Source organism: Alligator mississippiensis, chromosome 6 (assembly GCF_030867095.1).
Source record: "Alligator mississippiensis isolate rAllMis1 chromosome 6, rAllMis1, whole genome shotgun sequence".
NCBI classification, from domain to species: domain Eukaryota; kingdom Metazoa; phylum Chordata; order Crocodylia; family Alligatoridae; genus Alligator; species Alligator mississippiensis.
In genome coordinates, this window is record NC_081829.1 from 17,301,369 (window position 1) to 17,320,968 (window position 19,600).

At 45.8% G+C, this 19,600-nt stretch overlaps 1 protein-coding gene across 3 annotated transcripts in view; it reads right to left on the minus strand.

Moving 5' to 3' along the window:
* Window positions 1-15,001: 15,001 nt before the first annotated feature.
* TLL2 (tolloid like 2) overlaps window positions 15,002-19,600 on the minus strand; it is a 207,481-nt gene continuing 202,882 nt past the window's right edge. For all 3 annotated transcript variants that reach the window (XM_059729666.1, XM_014605001.3, XM_059729667.1), the window contains one exon: window positions 15,002-18,014. In XM_059729666.1, coding sequence (XP_059585649.1) covers window positions 17,880-18,014 — 135 coding nt within the window. In that variant the 3' untranslated portion in view covers window positions 15,002-17,879. The remainder of the gene's footprint in view (window positions 18,015-19,600) is intronic.

Genomic DNA, 19,600 nt, shown 5'->3' on the forward strand with positions numbered 1-19,600 from the left:
GACTGAAACTTGTTATTTAGGAGCTCTGATTCCCGGTGTATGGATGACACAGCCTACAGCTGCGGGCATTAAAACTATACCTCCCAATACTCACCGCGCTAAACGCAGCATTGATAACTCCTTTGAGAGTATAGCCAAAGGCGGAAGCCAAAAATGGGGCAACGATGAATGGCCAGCAGAAAGAATTATTAAGTACTATGGTCCCGCAACTTGGGAACCAAACGTAGTTGGCAGAGCCCACGTACTTAACAAACCGTATCGTAAAACTCCAAGCCGTAGTAGAGATAGTTACCAACAAAACAGCCGCAGCCCTACGCCTGATCGGCAATCAGCTCACTCAGCTACACACTACGGTACTACAAAACAGGTTAGCTCTTAACTATATTCTGGCCAGTGAAGGAGGAGTGTGCAAAAAGTTAAATTTGTCTGATTGCTGTGTCGAAATTGCTGATAATGGGGAATTAATAAAAGCCTTGGCAGATAACATGAAAAGCGTAGCACACGTTCTGGTCCAAAGATGGAATGGGTGGAAATTTGATTGGTTTTCAAACTGGTTCCCCCAGCTTGGATGGTTAAGGGGGGGTATAATGGCTTTCTGTCTACTAATATCGGGGCTCTGTCTACTTCCCTGTATATTACCCTGCATAATGTCCATCATAAAGCAAACTGCTCGGTCGGTTGCTAATCATGAAATGCTTATACGTTATCAGGCACTAGCTCTCGCTAAGGATTCTCAAAATCTGTAGAGATAGAAAGCATCTTTGAGGGGGGAGTTGTAGTACAAATATGCTAGATTTTATGCCTAACTTTAGACCTAATGCTTTATTTTGGCAAATGTGCTTCTGTATCCAGTATGGCTTGCAAGCAGATTCTGCATATAAGTTAAAAACTGCTTAACACTTAGAACTAGCACAGTGACCTAGAGTTACAGGAAGACAGGGGGTTACTAAAGGGCACCAAGTTTACCGCAGTACCCCTGTGCTAAACACGCAGGTGCAACATATCCCATAATAAGTTGAGCATAGCAATCTTTGAACTTCAACATCCTGTGAAAACGTAGATATGATCATAAAAACTGTAACGTCTTGAATAGAAGCTTGTAAAAATCATAAAACAACCAATAGTTGCAAGGTTCTTTGTTTAGGTAAGCTATAAAAGACCCCTGGACCGTACCCCGATGTCAACTCTGCTTTGGGTTACTTAACTCCTTTGTCGATCGATTGCGCAATCAATAAACTTATAATAAACCTAGCCTGAATGTGTAACTCCCTCCTTGAGGTGTTTGGATTAAGCCTCCAGGGGCACAAAACCAGCAATTTGTGCAACAGTAGTAATCAGCTACTTTCACTGAAGATAAGCAATATTGTTTTCTACTTGCCGAGAAGGACTGCCCTTCTCTCTCCCATTCTCATGAATCCCTCCTGCTGCATTGTCTGGATGACACTCGGCCACAGACATGACATACCTGTCTTGCAATCTCCTACAACCACACCACACAGGTGCTGATGGCACAGACAATCTTATCTGTCCAGCATCATTAACAGGCTTCCTATCTGGTCTGCGTTTTTTCAGCAACAGCATAACAAATGGAGCTGAAAAATCAAGGAATGTGCATGTGGGCATACTTTCTCAGGATGCATTTTTTTTAACATTTTTTGGCATCCAAAATCTGTGGACAGTGTTGCAATAGTGCAATAGAGGGCTACCCACCAATAGCCCATGTGTCAAGACACCAGTCCCTGCTCAGCGTCTCCATACCTGGTGAGGCAATGAGTGACAATACGAATGAATGAATGAATGATATGTAGATTGAATGAATACATGCATGCATGATTGCTGAAAACCTTATAAGGAAAGACTAAGGCAGGAGTGGGCAAAATGCGGCCCAGGGGCTGGATGCGGCCCGCCAGGCCATTCTATCTGGCCCATGGGGCCCCTAAAAAATTTAGAAAATATTTATCTGCCCTGGGCTGCCTGTCATGTGGCCCTCAATAGCTTGCCAAAACTCAATAAGCGGCCCTCTACCCAAAATAATTGCCCGCCCCTGGGATAAGGGATCTGGGAATATTCAGCCTGGGGAAGAGAAGACTGAGGGGGGATTTGGTGGCTGTCTATAAGTATGTAAGGGGTGAATATTGGGAGCCTTGAGAAAAAACTCTTCACTAGGGTGCCCTAGGGGAAGACAAGGAGCAATGGCCATAGACTTTTAGAGGATGGTTTCAGGTTGGATATAAGGAAGAATTTCGTTATGGTAAAGGTGACCAGAATCTGGAATAGACTTCCCAAGGAGGTGGTGCAGGCCCCAACCTTGGAAGTCTTCGAGAGGAGGCTGGACAGACACTTTGCTAGGATCATTTGATCTCAGGAAGGGAGTTGGATCCAATGATCTTTCGAGGTCCTTTCCAGCCTTTAATTTCTATTATTCTATGATAACTGACCCACTATTCATAAAGCATGTCTGCTGAACATTCAAGCAGGCTTGTTCACACATTGTCCACCATGGACGACAGCGGACTGCCATGGATGATAGTGGCCAGCATGCCTACCAGATCCATGCTGCCTCTCTGTCAAATCCAGGTGCATCATGATTACCTCGGGAACCCTAGCATCCGGCCCCCTTGTGCCTGTCCATTAATCCGATACTGGCACGAAATTAATAACCACTTCTTCGCTTTGAGTGCTTTCATTCACCATTTAAACTAGCTTTCAGTTCTCCGATTCCACAGCTGCAGGAATCAGAACTACTTTGCCCCGTGTTAACCACCTCTCTCCCTGGACTTTGATCAGGTCATACATCAGCCAGACTCAAGGCTTCTGCTCGGGCCAGTGCCAAGGAAGGGGCATGCGTGGTCCTGGTTGATGTGGGGGAGGGGGAACAGTCAGGCGGGGGTCCCCGATACCAGTGTCTGGGTCAATAGGTCACAATGTCTGGGTCACTGAGGTTGGCAAAGGTTCTTATCCTCAGTCCGACTACCCAGAATGCCCCTGGCGGTGATGGCAGGTAATTCTGAGCTCAACATTGGCAGGCACCAGTGAAAATTGCAACTGTTGCACTGCAGATAATATGTTACTAGAGCAGTGCTCCCAAGACTGCACAAAAGCAGCGGCCTTGAGGAATCACTACTACCCTCTGCCCTCCACAAAAACATCCCTTTTTGGGGCTGTGGCTGAATTCCTCCCCTCCTCCCTCACATACTCATGCTTTGGTTTTACAGAAAACCTGACAAACGGTGTTCTGTGATCCTGTGGGACCATTAAGCATGGCCACTGGCTTTATGAATATCAGGTCAGTTCTTTTCTCAATGGGCATGGCAGCACTAAATGAAGATCTGAGTAGTTTTAGGAGTACTATTAGGGTGGGATGGCATGACAGCACCATCCTGGCCCCTTGTTTCCACCAGCACAACACACACATAGGCACAATAAGATTCACGACTTTATTTATCATCCCCTTTCCTTTCCCCAGTACTGGGCGGGAACATGCTGCTCACATGCTGAGGAAAGCGTTGATTCCTGCAGCAATGTCGTCCTTGGTATTGGGGGTCAGAGTCATGTCACCAAACTTACTTATCTGTCTCTTCAGTACATTGTCTGTAGTGGCGGGGAGGTGGATGTGGTGACAGCAGGTGGTGGAAGGGGTGGAGTGGCAGGCAGAGGTCAGCTGCAACTTCTCATGGTTACTTGAACTCTGAATAGCCGACTGCCACTGGGGACTGTAGCGGGACATGGGGGAGGGAAGGGAGATGCTGCCTAGGGTAGGGAAGGGGGTATCGTTGTCAGGCTGCCAGGCACAGTGCTGTAGCCACAGCCCTGGGGTAGGGGGGGGCCACCCACACACACAACTCAGTGCCTGACACCTGGCCTGGCACAATGCCCCAAGCCTAGCCTCCCTGGATGGACCTGGGCTGGGGATGTGCTGTGAAGAGTTAATGAAAGTGCTCCAGAGCCCTGCCTGGGGAGGAGAGGTGGTATGACCCTGCAGGAGTCTGTGGCTTGGCTGGGCGGAGGGTGGGAGGCTACCTGCTAAAACTCTAAGAGCACCCATAGTTATGACTGTACTGAGAGCTAGTACATAATAAGTGCACACCATAGCAAGGCTGATTAATGGGGGCCAAAATTTCCCTTCGTGTCAGAAAAGATCACTCCCTCTACCCCCACAGGTGGATTATCACACAGGACATCTGCTGGCTACCATGCAGGAGTGGGTGACTGTGCTGGAGCCCTAGGATTGGCTGTAGTGGCTGGCAGTGGCAGGGAGCAAGCAGAGGGGCTACGTGGCTTGGGGCATACAGGCTGCAGATCGTGGCTCTGCTCCGGTACAGACCACGCTCTCACCCCTGCAAGATGCCAGCCTGGATGTAATGCAGCCCTGTGCCATGCTGTGTGCCACGGCAAGGCCGGTGCTAAGGGGAGGGCTTCGGGGGGGGCACACGTAGTTGTGGGCACAGCCACACACACTGCCAGTGCATCTGGCCTGGTCTCCACAGAAACCCCAGGGCCCTGCTATCACAGTGCAGCTGCTCCGGGGATCTCCATGGAAACCAGCCCAAGCCACAAGGCCAGGGACTGCTGGGAAATGTAGTTCAGCTGCAAAGGAAAAAAACCCAGGAAGGTTCAGAACCCAACATACCCCTCCTTCCCCCCTTGCAGTTTACTGGTCGTATACAGTGATACATCCACCGCTGCCTATATTTATGATGCTCCCTCCACCCCCACCCCCCACACCCCTCAACCATGCACAACAATTTATCGATCCACCTGCCAAGAGGTGCAGCAGCAGCAGGTGCAGCAAATGGTAGGTTTGCAATTGAAGGGATGTGCCTGGGCACATGTTGACGTGTTAATATTTTGGCGTAACTTGCATCTTTCTTATAATTGCCTTCCAGAAACCCCACACACAGCAGATGCATCCTAGGCCTGTGCAAAGTGGCTAGTATTCACTTTGGATTCGGATTCAGCTGATTTCGGTGGACAGTGATTCAATTCAGTGATTCGAATCACTGTCCCAAATTGATTTGGCTGAATCTGATTCAGAGATTTGGCTGCTGCTGAATCAGCTGAATCGCCTAATCACATAGGCCCATCCCCCACCCGCTCTCCCAGCCTCGGCAATGGCTGCCCTGCTTACCCTAGCTCCTTTGGAAAAAAAACGTCCCGCTTCACCGGCTCCTGCCCAGTGGGGGGGCGATCCCCGCTGCCCCATGCCACGTGTTCTGCACAAGCCCCCAGAAGCCCTGAGGCTGCTGCAGGGGCCGGTGAGTATGGGGGTGGGGGAGCTTTTTTTTCATAACAGGCCGGGAGCTGGGGAAGGCAGGGCAGCCATGGGGGGTTGGGGGACTCATGACAGAGCCCCAGTGCAGCATGGGGAAGTGGGGGACAGCAGGGATTGCCCCCCCTCCCCTCCCACCCAGCAGCAGCCAGTGAGTAGGGCCTTTTATTAAAGGGCTGGGAGCTGGGGCCCGGCAGTGAAGCCATGGGTGGAGCTGCGGAAGTAGGCAAGGTATGGGACCTGGAAGGGATCCCCCCATTGTCCCCTTCCCCCTCCTCCAGCCCCCTACTTACGAGCTCAGCGTCTGGGTCTAGCTCCCTGCTTCAGCGGTCAGAGACTGCCCGAATCACCAAAGCTCTCCAAAACTTTTCTGAATCGATTCAGAGAGCTTCAAATCAATTCAGAACTTTTAATTGGTCCTGATTCAATTCAGATTTGGAGATTCGGCCACCGAATCAGGCCAAATCTCCTCCAGATTGAATCAGCACCCAAAACTTTGCACAGCCGTAATGCATCCTGCCAGACCTGTCCACCTGGCTATGCTGCATCATGGTTGATATTTAGGTAATGACAGGCATAATGCTTGGAGAAATCTCCCAAGGGAGATTTTGTAGCTTGTAGGCAAAGAAGATGGTTCTGGGAGTATGGGCCAAAACCCATCTTTCTTCCCCTGCAGGACTCTTAGAAGAGCTGAGATTAAAAAAATATAGTTGAAGAGTAGAGACAAATGAAGATAGAAGATTAGACACAATTGAAAAGTACAAGGATTATAGAATAGAAATAGGAATAGAAAAAGAAATAGAGTAATATAGAATAGAATACAGTAATAGAATAGAAATATAAAAGATAAGATAAGAAATAATAGAAGATAATAGGACAAGTGGTGGGAAAGTTTGTTATTCGTGTATCTTGGCTTCTGCTTTTTATTTATTTACTTACCTATTTATTTGTAGTTATTTATTATGTTTTATATAAGGAAGAAAGAGGGTATTTTATATTTTTATACTGTGTTTTTTATAGTAAAAGCTTTTACGCTGTGATTTATATTTTTATATCACAGGGAAAAAAATTAAATGAAAATAAATGTTTTACTTTATAAAGATTCTTCCAGATGTGGTGTGTTTTCTTTCATAGGTGTATTGGTATGGGGCTCCATGTGGATTGTGGGGCGGAGGGTGGGGATGACTGTGCAGGTGACCGTGGTTTGGTGTGGGGCTCCCTGTGGGCAGCTACAGCCTTGTGGGGGTAAGAGGATTAATGGTTTGCCGGCACCCCATGCTGTAATTGAGTAACAAAGAGATCAGCAGGGTGAATTATGTTCCCCTGCTATAATTTACTGTGAATTGCACACTGAGCTTAATTTAATTTAAAGGATGTCATCTATAAACAACAGCGTATCAAATTAAAACGAATCATTTCAATTTTAATAAACCTTTTTAATTTAAAGAGGATTAAATCCCATCATGTGGGAAAGTGCCCCAAGAATCTAAGCTCTTTGAAACTGGGACTAGACCATTATATAAAACCCAGTACAGCAAGGACCTGAACCATGACATGGGGCTTCTGGGCACTACTGTGTTTTAGATAATCAGGATTGTTTTTGGTTTAGCTTGTCTGTTTGGAACAGATTTAAGCTTAATTGCAATAAGCTTCTCAAAGTGGAGTAATAATGCCCATACAAAAGTGATACAAATGTGTGTGGACGGGGCGGATCTAAGGGGGTGCGCTTGTGCACTTTCACCCTCATTTGATTTCTAGTCTACTCAAAGCTTAAAACTAACTGCCTGGCAGAGGCAGCACCATTTCTAGTCAGGCAGTGCTCATGGCTCATTATAATCTACCTGGTCCCATCAAAACTCTTCTTTCCACCAGTATTAACAATCCTCTCCTTTTTAGTGCTCCTGATGTTCCATCAATCAAGCTATCCTTTGTTCTGCAATTCTGTTGTCTGTTAGGTGCTACTGGTAATGACACTCCAATTTCACAGCCCTGAGGATTGTTTTTAACTCATTCCAATTAAGTAATACTTATTTTTACTTCAATCTTAAACTGAATAATACAGCCTGTGATGAGCCCGTAGTGAGTGCTCCTGTGCTGAGCCACCCACCTCACTGTGCCCAACCACCTTCCAGGCTCTCAATGCCTCCCTGGGGTTGCCTCACATCTGGCTGACCCCCTTCCTGGAGCACACCCGCAAGCCTGGGGGTAACACCGCCACCATCCAAGGTCTAGACTGATTTTGGCCCTGTGCCCCTTGGGAAACACAGGCCTAGTAGTCCTTGAGGGGTACTCGACCAACTGCACAAACTTGGGATGCTTCCCTCAGTCTGAAGTACAAATAGCAGTGTCCCTTAGTCAGCCAAACCAAGGGGACCCCAAGGCATAATCTAGACCCTCTCCCAATAAGTCTCCCATGCTAGGTACAGAGGAGAACTTTATTGGTTGCAAGGAGTAGGTTTGGAATAGGATACAGGGTAGAGCAATATCAGAGAAATAGCTGAGAGCAAATGGTGGCATGGGAACCTTTGATCACGCATCTGAGTTACTGCAAGGTATATATCTATATATGTCAAGTAGCTTACTCACGAGTATCATCCAGGGGCAGGTGGAGATTCCCCTGTAGGCAAGTAGTTCATTGAACATGAGTTTCAAGAGAGTGCAAGTTTCATATAGTTCAGCTTTTCTGAGTGTCCTCATCATGGCTGCTACCCCTCCTCCTGGGCAGTCTTTAACTTATATAGACCTTATGACCTCATTTATCTGATCCAATGAAGGCCAGAAGTTTTTGGTTGCCAGCCATCCAATTTGAAAGGCATCACTGATTGCTGGGTAGACTGGCAGGGTCTCTAGCCCCCCTCCCAGTCCTGATGACATTGCTTAGAACAATAGGGAGTTTAAGTCCCCACCCAGGTATGTGGGGCCAGTCACATAGGCAAAGAGAGCAGGTTCCCCCCTCCCTCAGGAATGTATCCAGCTCAGGTTACAACTCAGGGCTACCTGAAGCAGATGGGGCAGGAGTGTCTGCCCTCTGCAGTGACCAAGGTAACCAAATTGTCAGATGAGTCATAAGCTTGATAGCGGAGTTTGGGGAGAGACTGAGATGGCATTCTGCCACGCTTCCCTTCCCCCCTCTCCCCCTCCTTTTAAAAGCTCAGGCACATGGCTTCACAGAGCTGTGGTTACAAGTGTGTTTTGTCTGGAAGGGTTACTTTTCACACCTAAGGAGAAATCACACAACACATAAAATTAGTCATAACAATACACATAGAACATTAAAGCATACTGGGGAGCTCCCACACCAGAGCCCTCTCAGGTAGGCCTGAGCCCATCTGACCCACTACCTGAAATCCTTTCATGACAGGGCATCCGCTATCACATTTTGACTTCCCTTGATGTGTTCAACAGTGAAGATGAACTCTTGTAGGTGCCAGGCCCATAGTTGAAGCTCGGCGTTGGTATTCTGCATGGTTTGCAACCTTTGAAGAGGGGCATAGTCAGATAGGATGGTAAACTGCTGCCCCCACAGATAGGGCCTTAGCTTTTTCAGTGCCCAGACAATTGCCAAACACTCCTTCTCAATAGATGACAGGTTCTGCTCCTGAGGGATTAACTTATGGCTTAAGTAAACCACAGTGTGTCATGTTTCTTCATGTTCTTGCAAGAGTACAGCTCCTAGTCCTGAGTCAGAGGCATCAATGGCTACATAGAAGAGTTTATCATGGATGGGTGCCTTCAGAATCTGCCATTTGATCAGGGCTGCCTTTAGGGTGTCAAATGCTTCCTGACACCCCTGCTTCCAGACCACTGGATCAGGGCTGCCCTTCTTGGTCAGCTCATGTAGGGGAGCTGCCGTCACTTCAAATCCAGGGACAAACCTCCTGTAGTATCCACCCAGACCAAGGAAGGCTCATACCTGCTTCTTAGTGTGTGGGGGCAGCCAGTCTCAAATGGCCTCAAACAGGTTATTAATCAGTCTTTGGAAAGATGTGGGAGAATTGTGCACGCTGAAAGGTAAAACTGTAAACTCGTATAGTCCCACAGGTGTGGTAAAGGCAGATTTGGCTACAGTGTCCGGATCCAGTGCCATTTGCCAGAATCCTTTGGACAGATCAAGAGTAGAAATGACCTTGGCTGGGCCCAGACAATCAAGCAAAGAGTCCATCCTGGGCATAGGGCAAGCATCAGGGGTGGTAATAGCATTCAGCATCCTGTAGTCCACACAGAACCTGATGGTCCCATCCTGCTTCTGGACGAGTACCACTGGGCTGGCCCAGGGACTCATTGAAGGCTGGATTACTCCCAACTCCCTCATCTCTGCGAGCTCACGTTTTATTTTTTTTATCACCTTCACATTAACTGAATATAGTCTGGATTGGATAGGGCAATGGCTGCCCATGTCTATAGAGTGTACTGCCAGGTTCGTTTTGCCTGGTTTGTTGGAGAACGCTGTCTCCCTCGAGTGCTGTGAGCAGCTTGTTCCTGTCCTGGGAGGGGAGATGATCTGCCACTCAGATCTCCTCTATTCCCACCTCTTTACCCCAGTCACCATACATGACCGGCTCCTCTGGGTCGTCAGGTGATCCTTCGGCTGAAGAAATCCAAAATACCACATCACTTCTTTTAAAGTATGGTTTAAGCATGTTCACGTGTACTATTTTAGGCTTTTTGTCTGACCTGCTCCTGGCCGCTACATAAGTCACATCGTCCAGCCTGTCCAGGATGACATGGGGACCTTCCCAAGCTTGTTGCAGCTTGTCTGTTTTTAGTGGCAGGAAAACCATGACCTTATCACCTCGTTCAAAGGTACATAAGCAAGCCTTTTCATCAAACCAGACACATTGCTTCTCCTGGGCCTGGGCCTGGGCCAGGGAGTCTTGTGCCACCTTCATCATGCCAGTTAGCTTCTGACAAAAGCTGAGCATGTAGTCTACCATGGAGGTCTTAGTGGAAGTGATTTTGCCTTCCCATTCCTCTCTCACCAAGTTGAGAGGACTCCTAACTCACCTTCCGAACATGAACTCGAATGGCGAAAATCCAGTGGACTCCTGGGGTACCTCCCATTAGGCAAAGAGCAAATGCGGAAGTTTCTCATCCCAGTCATTGGGTTAGAGTCCACCCTGTCTATTTAGCAACAGATGGTCCACAATTTCTGTAGTTTTGCAGATTGTTTTAGGGCCCCTGTCCTTGACAAGGGTTTTAATCTCCCTTGGGCATTTGGAAAAGAATTGATCCAGCACCATAAGTATACCCACCTCCTCCACAGTGGTAGCTTTGGCTCCCTTCTTCCATTTCTGGTATGAGTCCCATAGCTGGGCCCCAAATTTGTTCATGGTCTTTCCTGGTTGGGGATTGGCACTACGGAATTTTTCTCGGAAGTAATCTGGACCTAGCTTAAACCTTACATGCACCGCCTCTCTACAAGCATCATAGTTCTCCGCTGACTCAGGGCAGGCTGTTCAGGATAATGGACAGGTCACCCTCAACCAGAGCAGCCATATGTTTCATGAACACTTCCTTTTCCAACTTCCATCAGTGCGCTTGGCTTTCAAAGTTGCTTAGGGACACTTCGGAATCATCCCCATCTTTGTAGTGAGAGAAGACTGGGGTGTTCAATTTGGGGGGGTGCAGCAGGCGCCAGGTTATCCCAAGGGAGATTAAAACCCTTGTCAAGGACAAGATCATGCTTGCACTGGGCCTCCTAGCTTCCAGGTGCAGCTGGTACCTCTGGAAGCCCCACTCAGTGGGTGACCTCCTGGGGGCCCTCATTGTTTTCTGGATGGAGGCATGTGGGAGATCTTGTGACCTGGTCATTATCACACAGGATCTTAATCAGGTCTTCTCTCTTTTGGTCCTTCCTCACTGGAAGGGCACTCTCTTTCATCACCTCTTTCAAGTCGGCTACAGTCATGTGGTCATATTCATCAGGCATCCTAGCTACCTATACTGTTCGGTTGACCTGATGCCAAATTAGAGATTGCTTGCTCAAGGGTTTTCAGTGACTCTATTCCCTTCCCCAAATTATGCCTTCAAGACAGGAATTTGTCAGATCCCACAGCTACCACCACATGTGGTGGGCCAGTAGGAGGTGCTCCTGTGCTGAGCCACCTGCCTCACTGCGCCTGACCACCTCCCAGAGTTGTGGGTGTGCTCCAGGAAGGGGGTCATCCACATGCAAGGCATCCACAGGGAGGCACTTGGAGCCTGGAAGGTGGTTGGGCGCAGTGAGGCAGGTGGTTCAGCACAGGCACACCCCCTACTGGCCTGCCACATAGCCCTAGGCCTCCAGGGTATTAATAAAGCTTCTATTTTATTTTTAACTGCAGAAAAATGTGTTGTTTTATATGTGATGCACCTTACCATCTGCACTCTCCTTTCCAAAATTCTAGATCCACCCACGTGTGTGGACAACCCCTTTTTCCAAGGGTTATACATGCCAAAGTCTTATGGATTGCTTTGCTCATGTTTGTGATGATTTTGGTCTGACCATTAGCCTAGAGAAGACAGTAGTCATGGGTCAACAAGTTGACTGGCCTCCTGAAGTTAGAATAAATTATGAAAGCCTTGAAGTGCTTGAAAAAAATCACTGACTTGGGCTCCACTGTCTTACAAAATCTTGGCTTGGAAGCTGAAATTAATGCCTGCTTCAGAAAGGCAAGCAACACCATGGCTAAACTGCAAAAGAAAGTTTGGAAAAACAGAGCACTCAATATACTGACAAAGATGTCCATCGACAGCACTTGTATACTTAGCATTCTACTGTACGGCAGCAAAACATGGACTCCTTACGCCAAGGAACACCGAACAGTTTCCATCTTTGATGTCTCCATTGTGTCCTGGGCGTAATACGGCTTGACAAAATCTCCAACTTCACTGTTCTGGAATGGGTCAAGATACCCAGTATGTTCATGCTCCTGAGACAGAGATGCTTCTGTCGCTTAGGACATGAAAATCGTTTGAGCGATGGCCGAATCCCCAAGGATGTACTCTATGGTGAGCTGGCCACTGGCAAACATCAGCTTAGATGCCTCAAACTCTATTTTGTTGATGTCTTCAAGAAAAACCTTCACGAGCTGTGCATCAATAGCCAATGCTGAGAATCAATCGCTTTGGACCACTGAGAGTGGAAAGCTGCTGTGAAGCAGGGCTTACATGGCTTCAAGGTGGAGAGGGTCAATGATGAGATAGAGAAGAGGCATCAGAGGCAGACAAGATGGTACTTGGCATGTCAGCACAAGCTCAACCAAGTTTGTATGCACAACATGTCAGAGGATCTGCTTGCCATGCACCAGACTCCTCAGCCAGTCAAGAAGCTGTGGTGGTACCCTGTAGCCCACCAATAATGCAATCTCCATCGTCTCCCGAGACCAGTGGCTGCCAATGATGATACGTGCCTTAAATTCTGTCTCTGAGTTCTTTTGAACTAGCTTTTTTTTTTTTAAATCATCTTTCTTAAAGTTTAGTGCCATACTAATTTGTGGTTTCAGTCCTTCCTTGAAAAATTGGACAATGAATGTGCAGTTACAAACTAGGAGTTGAACATTTACCATCAACACCAACACTTGGGGTTTGATTAAGCAACTTTTCTGCAAAACGTATCTGATTTTTGTGATAAAAAATCATTTTTCACTGAAAACCCAGCTGCTCAACAGTTGATACATTTTCACTTGTTTGTCCTGTCATTGTGCCTTATGAAAGCTGTAGTTCAGTCTCATGATACAATTATTCTCCTTTGGAGACAGGGCTTCTAGCCAGATTATATCTCCCTCAACACGACTGCTTACTGTAAGGAGCAACTACAGAGCCTTTTGGCAGGTAGAGTTCAACCTGGAAACCTGGCTTGCAGAAGAAAATAGGAACATGAAACTTCATAGAGGCATTTCCAGAGTGAAACAGTTCAGCATTGGTCATAATACAGATCTTTAGCTTTTGTTGAATTTTTCCCCTGAAAGTGCATTTTCTGGCTAGCTCTGCTTAGCAGTTTTTGCCTACTTCATGCTTGAAATTGCTCTCATCACCTACCACAAAGTCAAGAACAGGTGTTCCAAAAAGGCATATGGGATCATGAAACTGCTTCTCCAAATGTGCTTGTGGCAACTGGTTAGGATTTGGGTGTATGAAGTCTGCTAATGACTATCACTGTAGTCTCTCAACATCATGCATTGTGCCTACAGCAGTGATTCTTGACCAGGGTGCTATGGCATCCTGGCATGTTGCAAGATCCTTTTAAGTGTATAATGGGGAGCTGCCCAATACTAACACTGCTAGATGTGCAAACACTTCCAGATGATTTACAAGATAAACACAAAGATTTCAATAGGAATCCATGGTGTCAAAACCATTCTGCCCTGCTGTGGTCTTTCTGAGTTCTTTGCAACAGAAGAATTGCTCTATTAAGTTTTCCATAGTAAAAAATGAATGAAAGCAGAAACAAGTGGAAAACTACTCTTGATCATACACAGTAGATGCTGGCTACTAAACATTGTGTTAGTCTATTGTAAGAATCTGTTTTGCTTGTTCGTAAAATTGGCTACTAGTTTATAGTAGGTTCATCTTAATTACTGAAGTTGGTGCCTTAAGTCACGTAGTAGCCTTACTAAGGACCACTATACTATGGGTATTTCCCAGGCATCTGGGCTTTACTGGTTGCTACATGAGGCCAGAAAGGAATTCCCCTCCCCACCCCCTGCTGCTATACACGGCATTTTTTTCACCTGCCACAGAAGTATAAGGTGTTGGCTGCAGCCAAGGCTTGGGATTTTAACTGGAGTGTGCCGATGCTCTTGCTGGGACTAAAAACCAGAGGCCTGGCTAGAGGATCCTGCCCCTGTGCTCAGGGGTCAAGCCAATCACCATATTTAGTGTTAGGAAGGAATTTTACGGCATGGTCAGATGCTACAGACTTTGGGGGGTTTCACTTCCTCTGTACAGGGCACATGGTCCTCTTCCCTTGGATCTCTCAAATTTATTTTAACAACCCTTCCAGCAGCAGAACCCTGGCCACCATTGTCGCTTGCTTTGCCTGTGACCAGTTAGGGTGCTATGCTCAGTGGCTATGTGGCAGGGTTGCCTATGTAGTTTTTGTAATAATTTAGACGAGGATTTTCTTGGGATGGTTTGGATAGGGGTGATTCTGCCCCAGGCAGGGGGTTGGACTGGATGACCTCTAGAGGTCCCTTCCAGCCCTACTTTTCTATGATTCTATATGCCCAGGTTGATTTCTGTTTGCCCTGCCATCTCCTGTGAGGAAACAAGTATTTGAATTAAAAAGATTGCCTTGTGTTCATCACGCTACTCCCTGTAACAGAGATCTGTGTGCAGGTGCCTTAACTCCATCTCAGCCACCTGGTATTGATGGCCACTGTTGGTGCTTTGGATAATGTGGCTTCCCCCTTCCTATAAGGCCATTTCTGGACTAAGACCATTATTGGATTAATCTAATACTGAATGTATAACATGGTATTGTGTTTTCATTTATTTGCAATGTGTAGAAAAGGGAGAAGCTGCAGGTTGAACCAGCACCAGTTTCTACCTTAACTTCAGCTCTCAGCCCCAACAAAGGGGCTGAGAACCAAGTCTTTAAAACCAGCTCAGTACCTCCCAAAATTAAGAAATTAACTTAAGTGCAAACTGATCTTTTTTCCCCTCAAAGCACTGGCAAAGAAGATGTTAAATGCATTCATGCACGCACGTACACATACACACACACGTGCACACACACATGCACACACAATGTACAACTGAATCCATTCTTTAATCAATTTAGAGAGTTCATTCTGGGCACAGGTACATTTCAGATTAGTTCCCTCTTTTTTTTAATTTAGTTTATTTAATTAAATTTAAAACTACACAAAGACCAGAATGTGTATACATTTTGAAGAATCTGACCTTTTTCCTTTAAAAAAAAAAAAAAGAAAGAAAATAAGGAAGAAATAAACCTTTTTAGGCATTTAAGATTATTGACTGTGTAAACCCAGTCAGCACAGAAGAGAAATTTTCAACAGATCATTGGTTGAAGTGCAAAGTAAAACAGTTGCTAATTCACTGTAACAGAAACACACCTATCTATTTGAATGCTAACAAATGTAGCAGATTTGTCCAACCACATTGCAAATGTTTGCAATGACCCAGAATATACAATCTAATGTCCAAGAAAGATTAGAAACTAGGCATAACACGTAATGAAAACGCTTCAGTTCAAAGGAATGTTTTAATGTATGATTTTCCCTCTAGAAAGATATCCTCACTCCAGCCATCAAGTCAGCATGTTCCAAATTGCAACCTGCAGTGCAATTCAGGACTTTCATTCTATTTTGCTAGGACCAGTTCTATTATATTTGTGGCCCTGACTTCCTTATTCATGCAAAGCTACCATTAAAACCACTAGCTGTTTTGCCCGAATGAGGGTGTCACAAGATCAGATCCTACAATAGAGCTCACTTTAAACAGACTTTGCTGTCACACAGTGTGAGATCAGATACTTTTGCCTGTAGCAGAAGGCCACATAAAAAAAAGTTAAGGGAAACAAAAAAAGACCTTAAAAAATCCAAAACCCCAAATGCAGAGTAACATGGTTTCACATGGCCTGGAGTAAAGCTATCATCAATGGCATAGTTTTGTTCACCTAACACTTATTAAGGCTTAGACTACTGGTCTTTTACATGCATATATATTTATATATATTACTTTTGCTTTTCCTGTTTTAAGCAAGAAAATATTTTCATGCATTTGCTTCTTTTTTGTATTCACAATTCTTGGGCACCTATTTCAGGTCAGAAGTTTTAGAGGAGCCATGTTTTGTTTATAAAACACTGGGAAACAAAGTTGTCTCCGAAAACACTTCCATGCTTGACGTTTGACGCCAGTCCTCCACACTTACCACAGTTTCCACTAGATGATGAGGCATTGCCCTGTGGCCAGACAGTACATTGGTTATGTAAACATATTAATCCTTTGCTCATAAATACTTTATTAAAGCTAACATACCACAGCTTTTAGCTTGTAATGCCCATGAGTGCCTTAACGAAATGCCATTCAGAATAAATTCTTTCATAATCTATAGCATAATACTTTACAATGCTTTACTAAAAGGCTTAGGTTCTCCTACTTTCTCTGAAAGAAATGCAGAACTACCAGTTAATTTTTCAAGCCTGTGGGCTTGGTGCTGGTTAACTCAGTGGCTACCATGGACATAAATTACCTTACACTTGTATAGTGCATTTCAGCCTTCAGGGCTTCAATCAAAAAGTTAAAACATCATAATTCTCATTTGCAGATGTGGGTAAGAGGTACACAGTGAGGTTAAGTGACCTGCCCAATGTCACAAAGCAAGTCAGGTGGAAATAGGCTAGCTGAGTTCTCATCTCCTAGCCCTGGACTCAGTCTGCTAGTCCAGAGCATCCATGCACCTGACAAAGCCAGAGGTTAGGGGAACTAATTGGTAGGTTTTCTGCCTTCAGAGAAATGCCTTCAGCAGTGCCAAGTGCCAAGTCATTCTTGAATTCTCAAGCATGGTGTTTCAATAGAGAAATATACCTGACTGGCTAGCCTAACTACTGAATCACACAGAGAGAATGGGTCAGTGATGGGAGCCTCTGGAAAACACCTCAGACAGAAAAGGAAACAGAGACCTCAACAAAGAGTGGAATAATTAAGAAGCAGTGATTCCAGGGAGGAGAAAGGGAACAAATTTGTGCAATACAACTATCTTAGATAAATAGAGATTAGCCAGCAAATAATGGCAGGGGATTCTTATATAAAAAAATAGGAATTGGGATACTGCAAGAGAACAATGAGCCATTTAGTGGAGCAGACTGCTTCCCAACTCTGGCTAGCAAGCAAGTCATGCCCTGAAGCTGAATGTTGATGCCCTTATAACTTTTTATCCTGGTTGATGCCAGAGCAGTCAGTGTCAGCCATAGCAGTCTTCCATGGCCATTGGTACAGAGCACTTTGGTTGCCACATGTGCCATGACTCTTTGTACACATCAGACACTAAAGACTTCTTGTTGAACATGGTCCAATAAGTCAGCAGATTGATGGTGACCCCAGCTGACCTTAACATGTGCAGAATAACCAAGACAATAAATACATAGGACACAAACAAATCCCAGGATCTGGAGTCACAGTTGTATGGTTTTGTACTTATTGCACAGAGTATTTTGGACTGGAAAGATGAGGTCGGGCAGCCCAGTGTTCCTTTAAGACAGTCCTATTCATTGTGGGGGACATTCACACCATCTGTTTCCAAATAGATGTATTAAGATGGCTAATGCATACGATACTTTATAAGTGCCATCTGGAGATGGAGTATGCAGTAGACTAAGGCTTTTTCCAATTCAATCTCTGTCTGCATTCAGCCCAATGGCAAGCTGTGCAAAAAATATAAAAAAGTCTTTGCCCTGGCAGTCACGATTAGAAGAAAATTTTTGGTCCTGGGTATGTTAGCAAGAGAGGGCCATGCTAATAATTTTAGAGGCAAACCTTCAAGACTGTTTTTAGTATCAATTACAGAAAAATACTGTACACTGCTGTAAGTCAGGGGCACAAGAGTTTGTTTGTTGGTTTTTTTAAAGAACACAGGTAGATGTCTCACTCTTCGGTTTCTAAGGAACTACTTTCTCATGTGCAATGCGTCCTGAAATTTGGTACTCGTATATTGGGCATGAAAGCCTTTCTTGTTGATGGTGTCATCTGTGTGGAACCGAATCATGATGGAATCCCCCGCAGAGTAGATTTCTTCCAAGGGCTGCAGGGGCGGGGAACAAAACAACACAGGGTGGTCAGTCTACAACTTAGATAAATGGTCCTGGCTAAAAGAAGAGGGCTGGAACTCAAAGCAGCTACAGGCCTGCCCAGGTGCTTACTAGGCCTGTGCAAACAGGCAACTATTCTATTTGGATTCGGACGATTCGATTAAGAGATTTGAATCACTTTTCCGATTCAATTTGGCCGAATCGATTCGGAACAGATTTAGAGCTAATTCAGAGATCCGGCCATAGGGTATAATGGAGAATCATGAAATAGCTATAACTTTGTTGTTTTTTGGCTGATTCAGATGAAACTTGCAGGGGTGGTAGCCTCTGCTGAGGGCATGAAGCCTGCCAAGCTTCAAGTTGATAGGTGCAGGGGTTTCTGGGAAACTGCACCTCAAAGTCCTGAAAGCAAAACTCATGTCGTGTGTGTGTTAAGCCACAGAATGGTGAAAAGTACAGGGGTGCTAGCTCTTGCTGAGGCCACAAAGCCTGACAAGTGTTAAGGAGATGGGTGCAGGGGTTCCTGGGAAACTGCACCTCAAACTGCTCACAAGCAAAACTCATGACATAGGTGACACTCTGTGTGTTAAGTCACAGGAAGGTGAAAACTGGGGGCCTGCTAGGGCCTGCTGTGGCCACAAAGCTTGCCAGCTGTCGAGGAGATGGCTGCAGGGGGGTCTGGGTTCTGGGGCCTTGCACCTCTGGCCGCAGGCAGGCAAAACACGTGACGTGAGTTTTGCTTTCAGGACTCTGAGGTGCAGTTTCCCAGAAACACCTGCACCTATCACCTTGAAACTTGGCAGGCTTCAAGCCCTCAGCAGAGGCTACCATCCCTGCAAACTTCATCCAAATCAGCTGAAAAACAACAAAGTTATAGATATTTCATTGATTCCCCATTATACCCTACGGACGAATCTCCAAATTGCCGAATCTTTTCCGAATTGATTCAGAAGCTCCAAATCAATTTGGAAAGCCTAAAGCTTCTAGCAATTCGATTTGAATTTGTAGATTCGGCGTCTGAATCATCTGAATCATCTCTGAATTCGAATCGCAATCCAAAGCTTTGCACAGCCCAAGTGCTTACCCAAAGAGCTCTGACATGCATGCATTAGATCTGAATACCAGCTATCTTGTTTCTTACTGCCCTGCTCTGAGTTTTCCTGCACTCTGTCAAATGTGAGGAGGCCTCTGCTTTGTGTGGCAAAAACCATCATCAGTACAAAATTTCATCACTGAAGAGCTTATGACCACCTGTACTGATGCACAACAGGGGCAGAATGGAGTAGGGAAGCTTGTGTAACCTATATCCCACTTAGCGTGGTTTTTTGTACCCCTCTGATGGTGACTGGGCCACCTGTACCCAATGAGCCAACTGACAGAAATGAGCCTCTTAAGCTCAGGCAGGAAGGAAGCAAGTCTCAAGATCAAGCAATGTTAGGTTTGATGCTCACTGTAGACAACCTGCCTGGGGTACAAGGCAATAGTAGCAAGTTATTGTGTCCACTCTGTGGATACCAGTTCCCCTTGGACCACCGCTGCCCATGTAACTGAGCAGTCCCTGGATGGACTTTCTTCTACA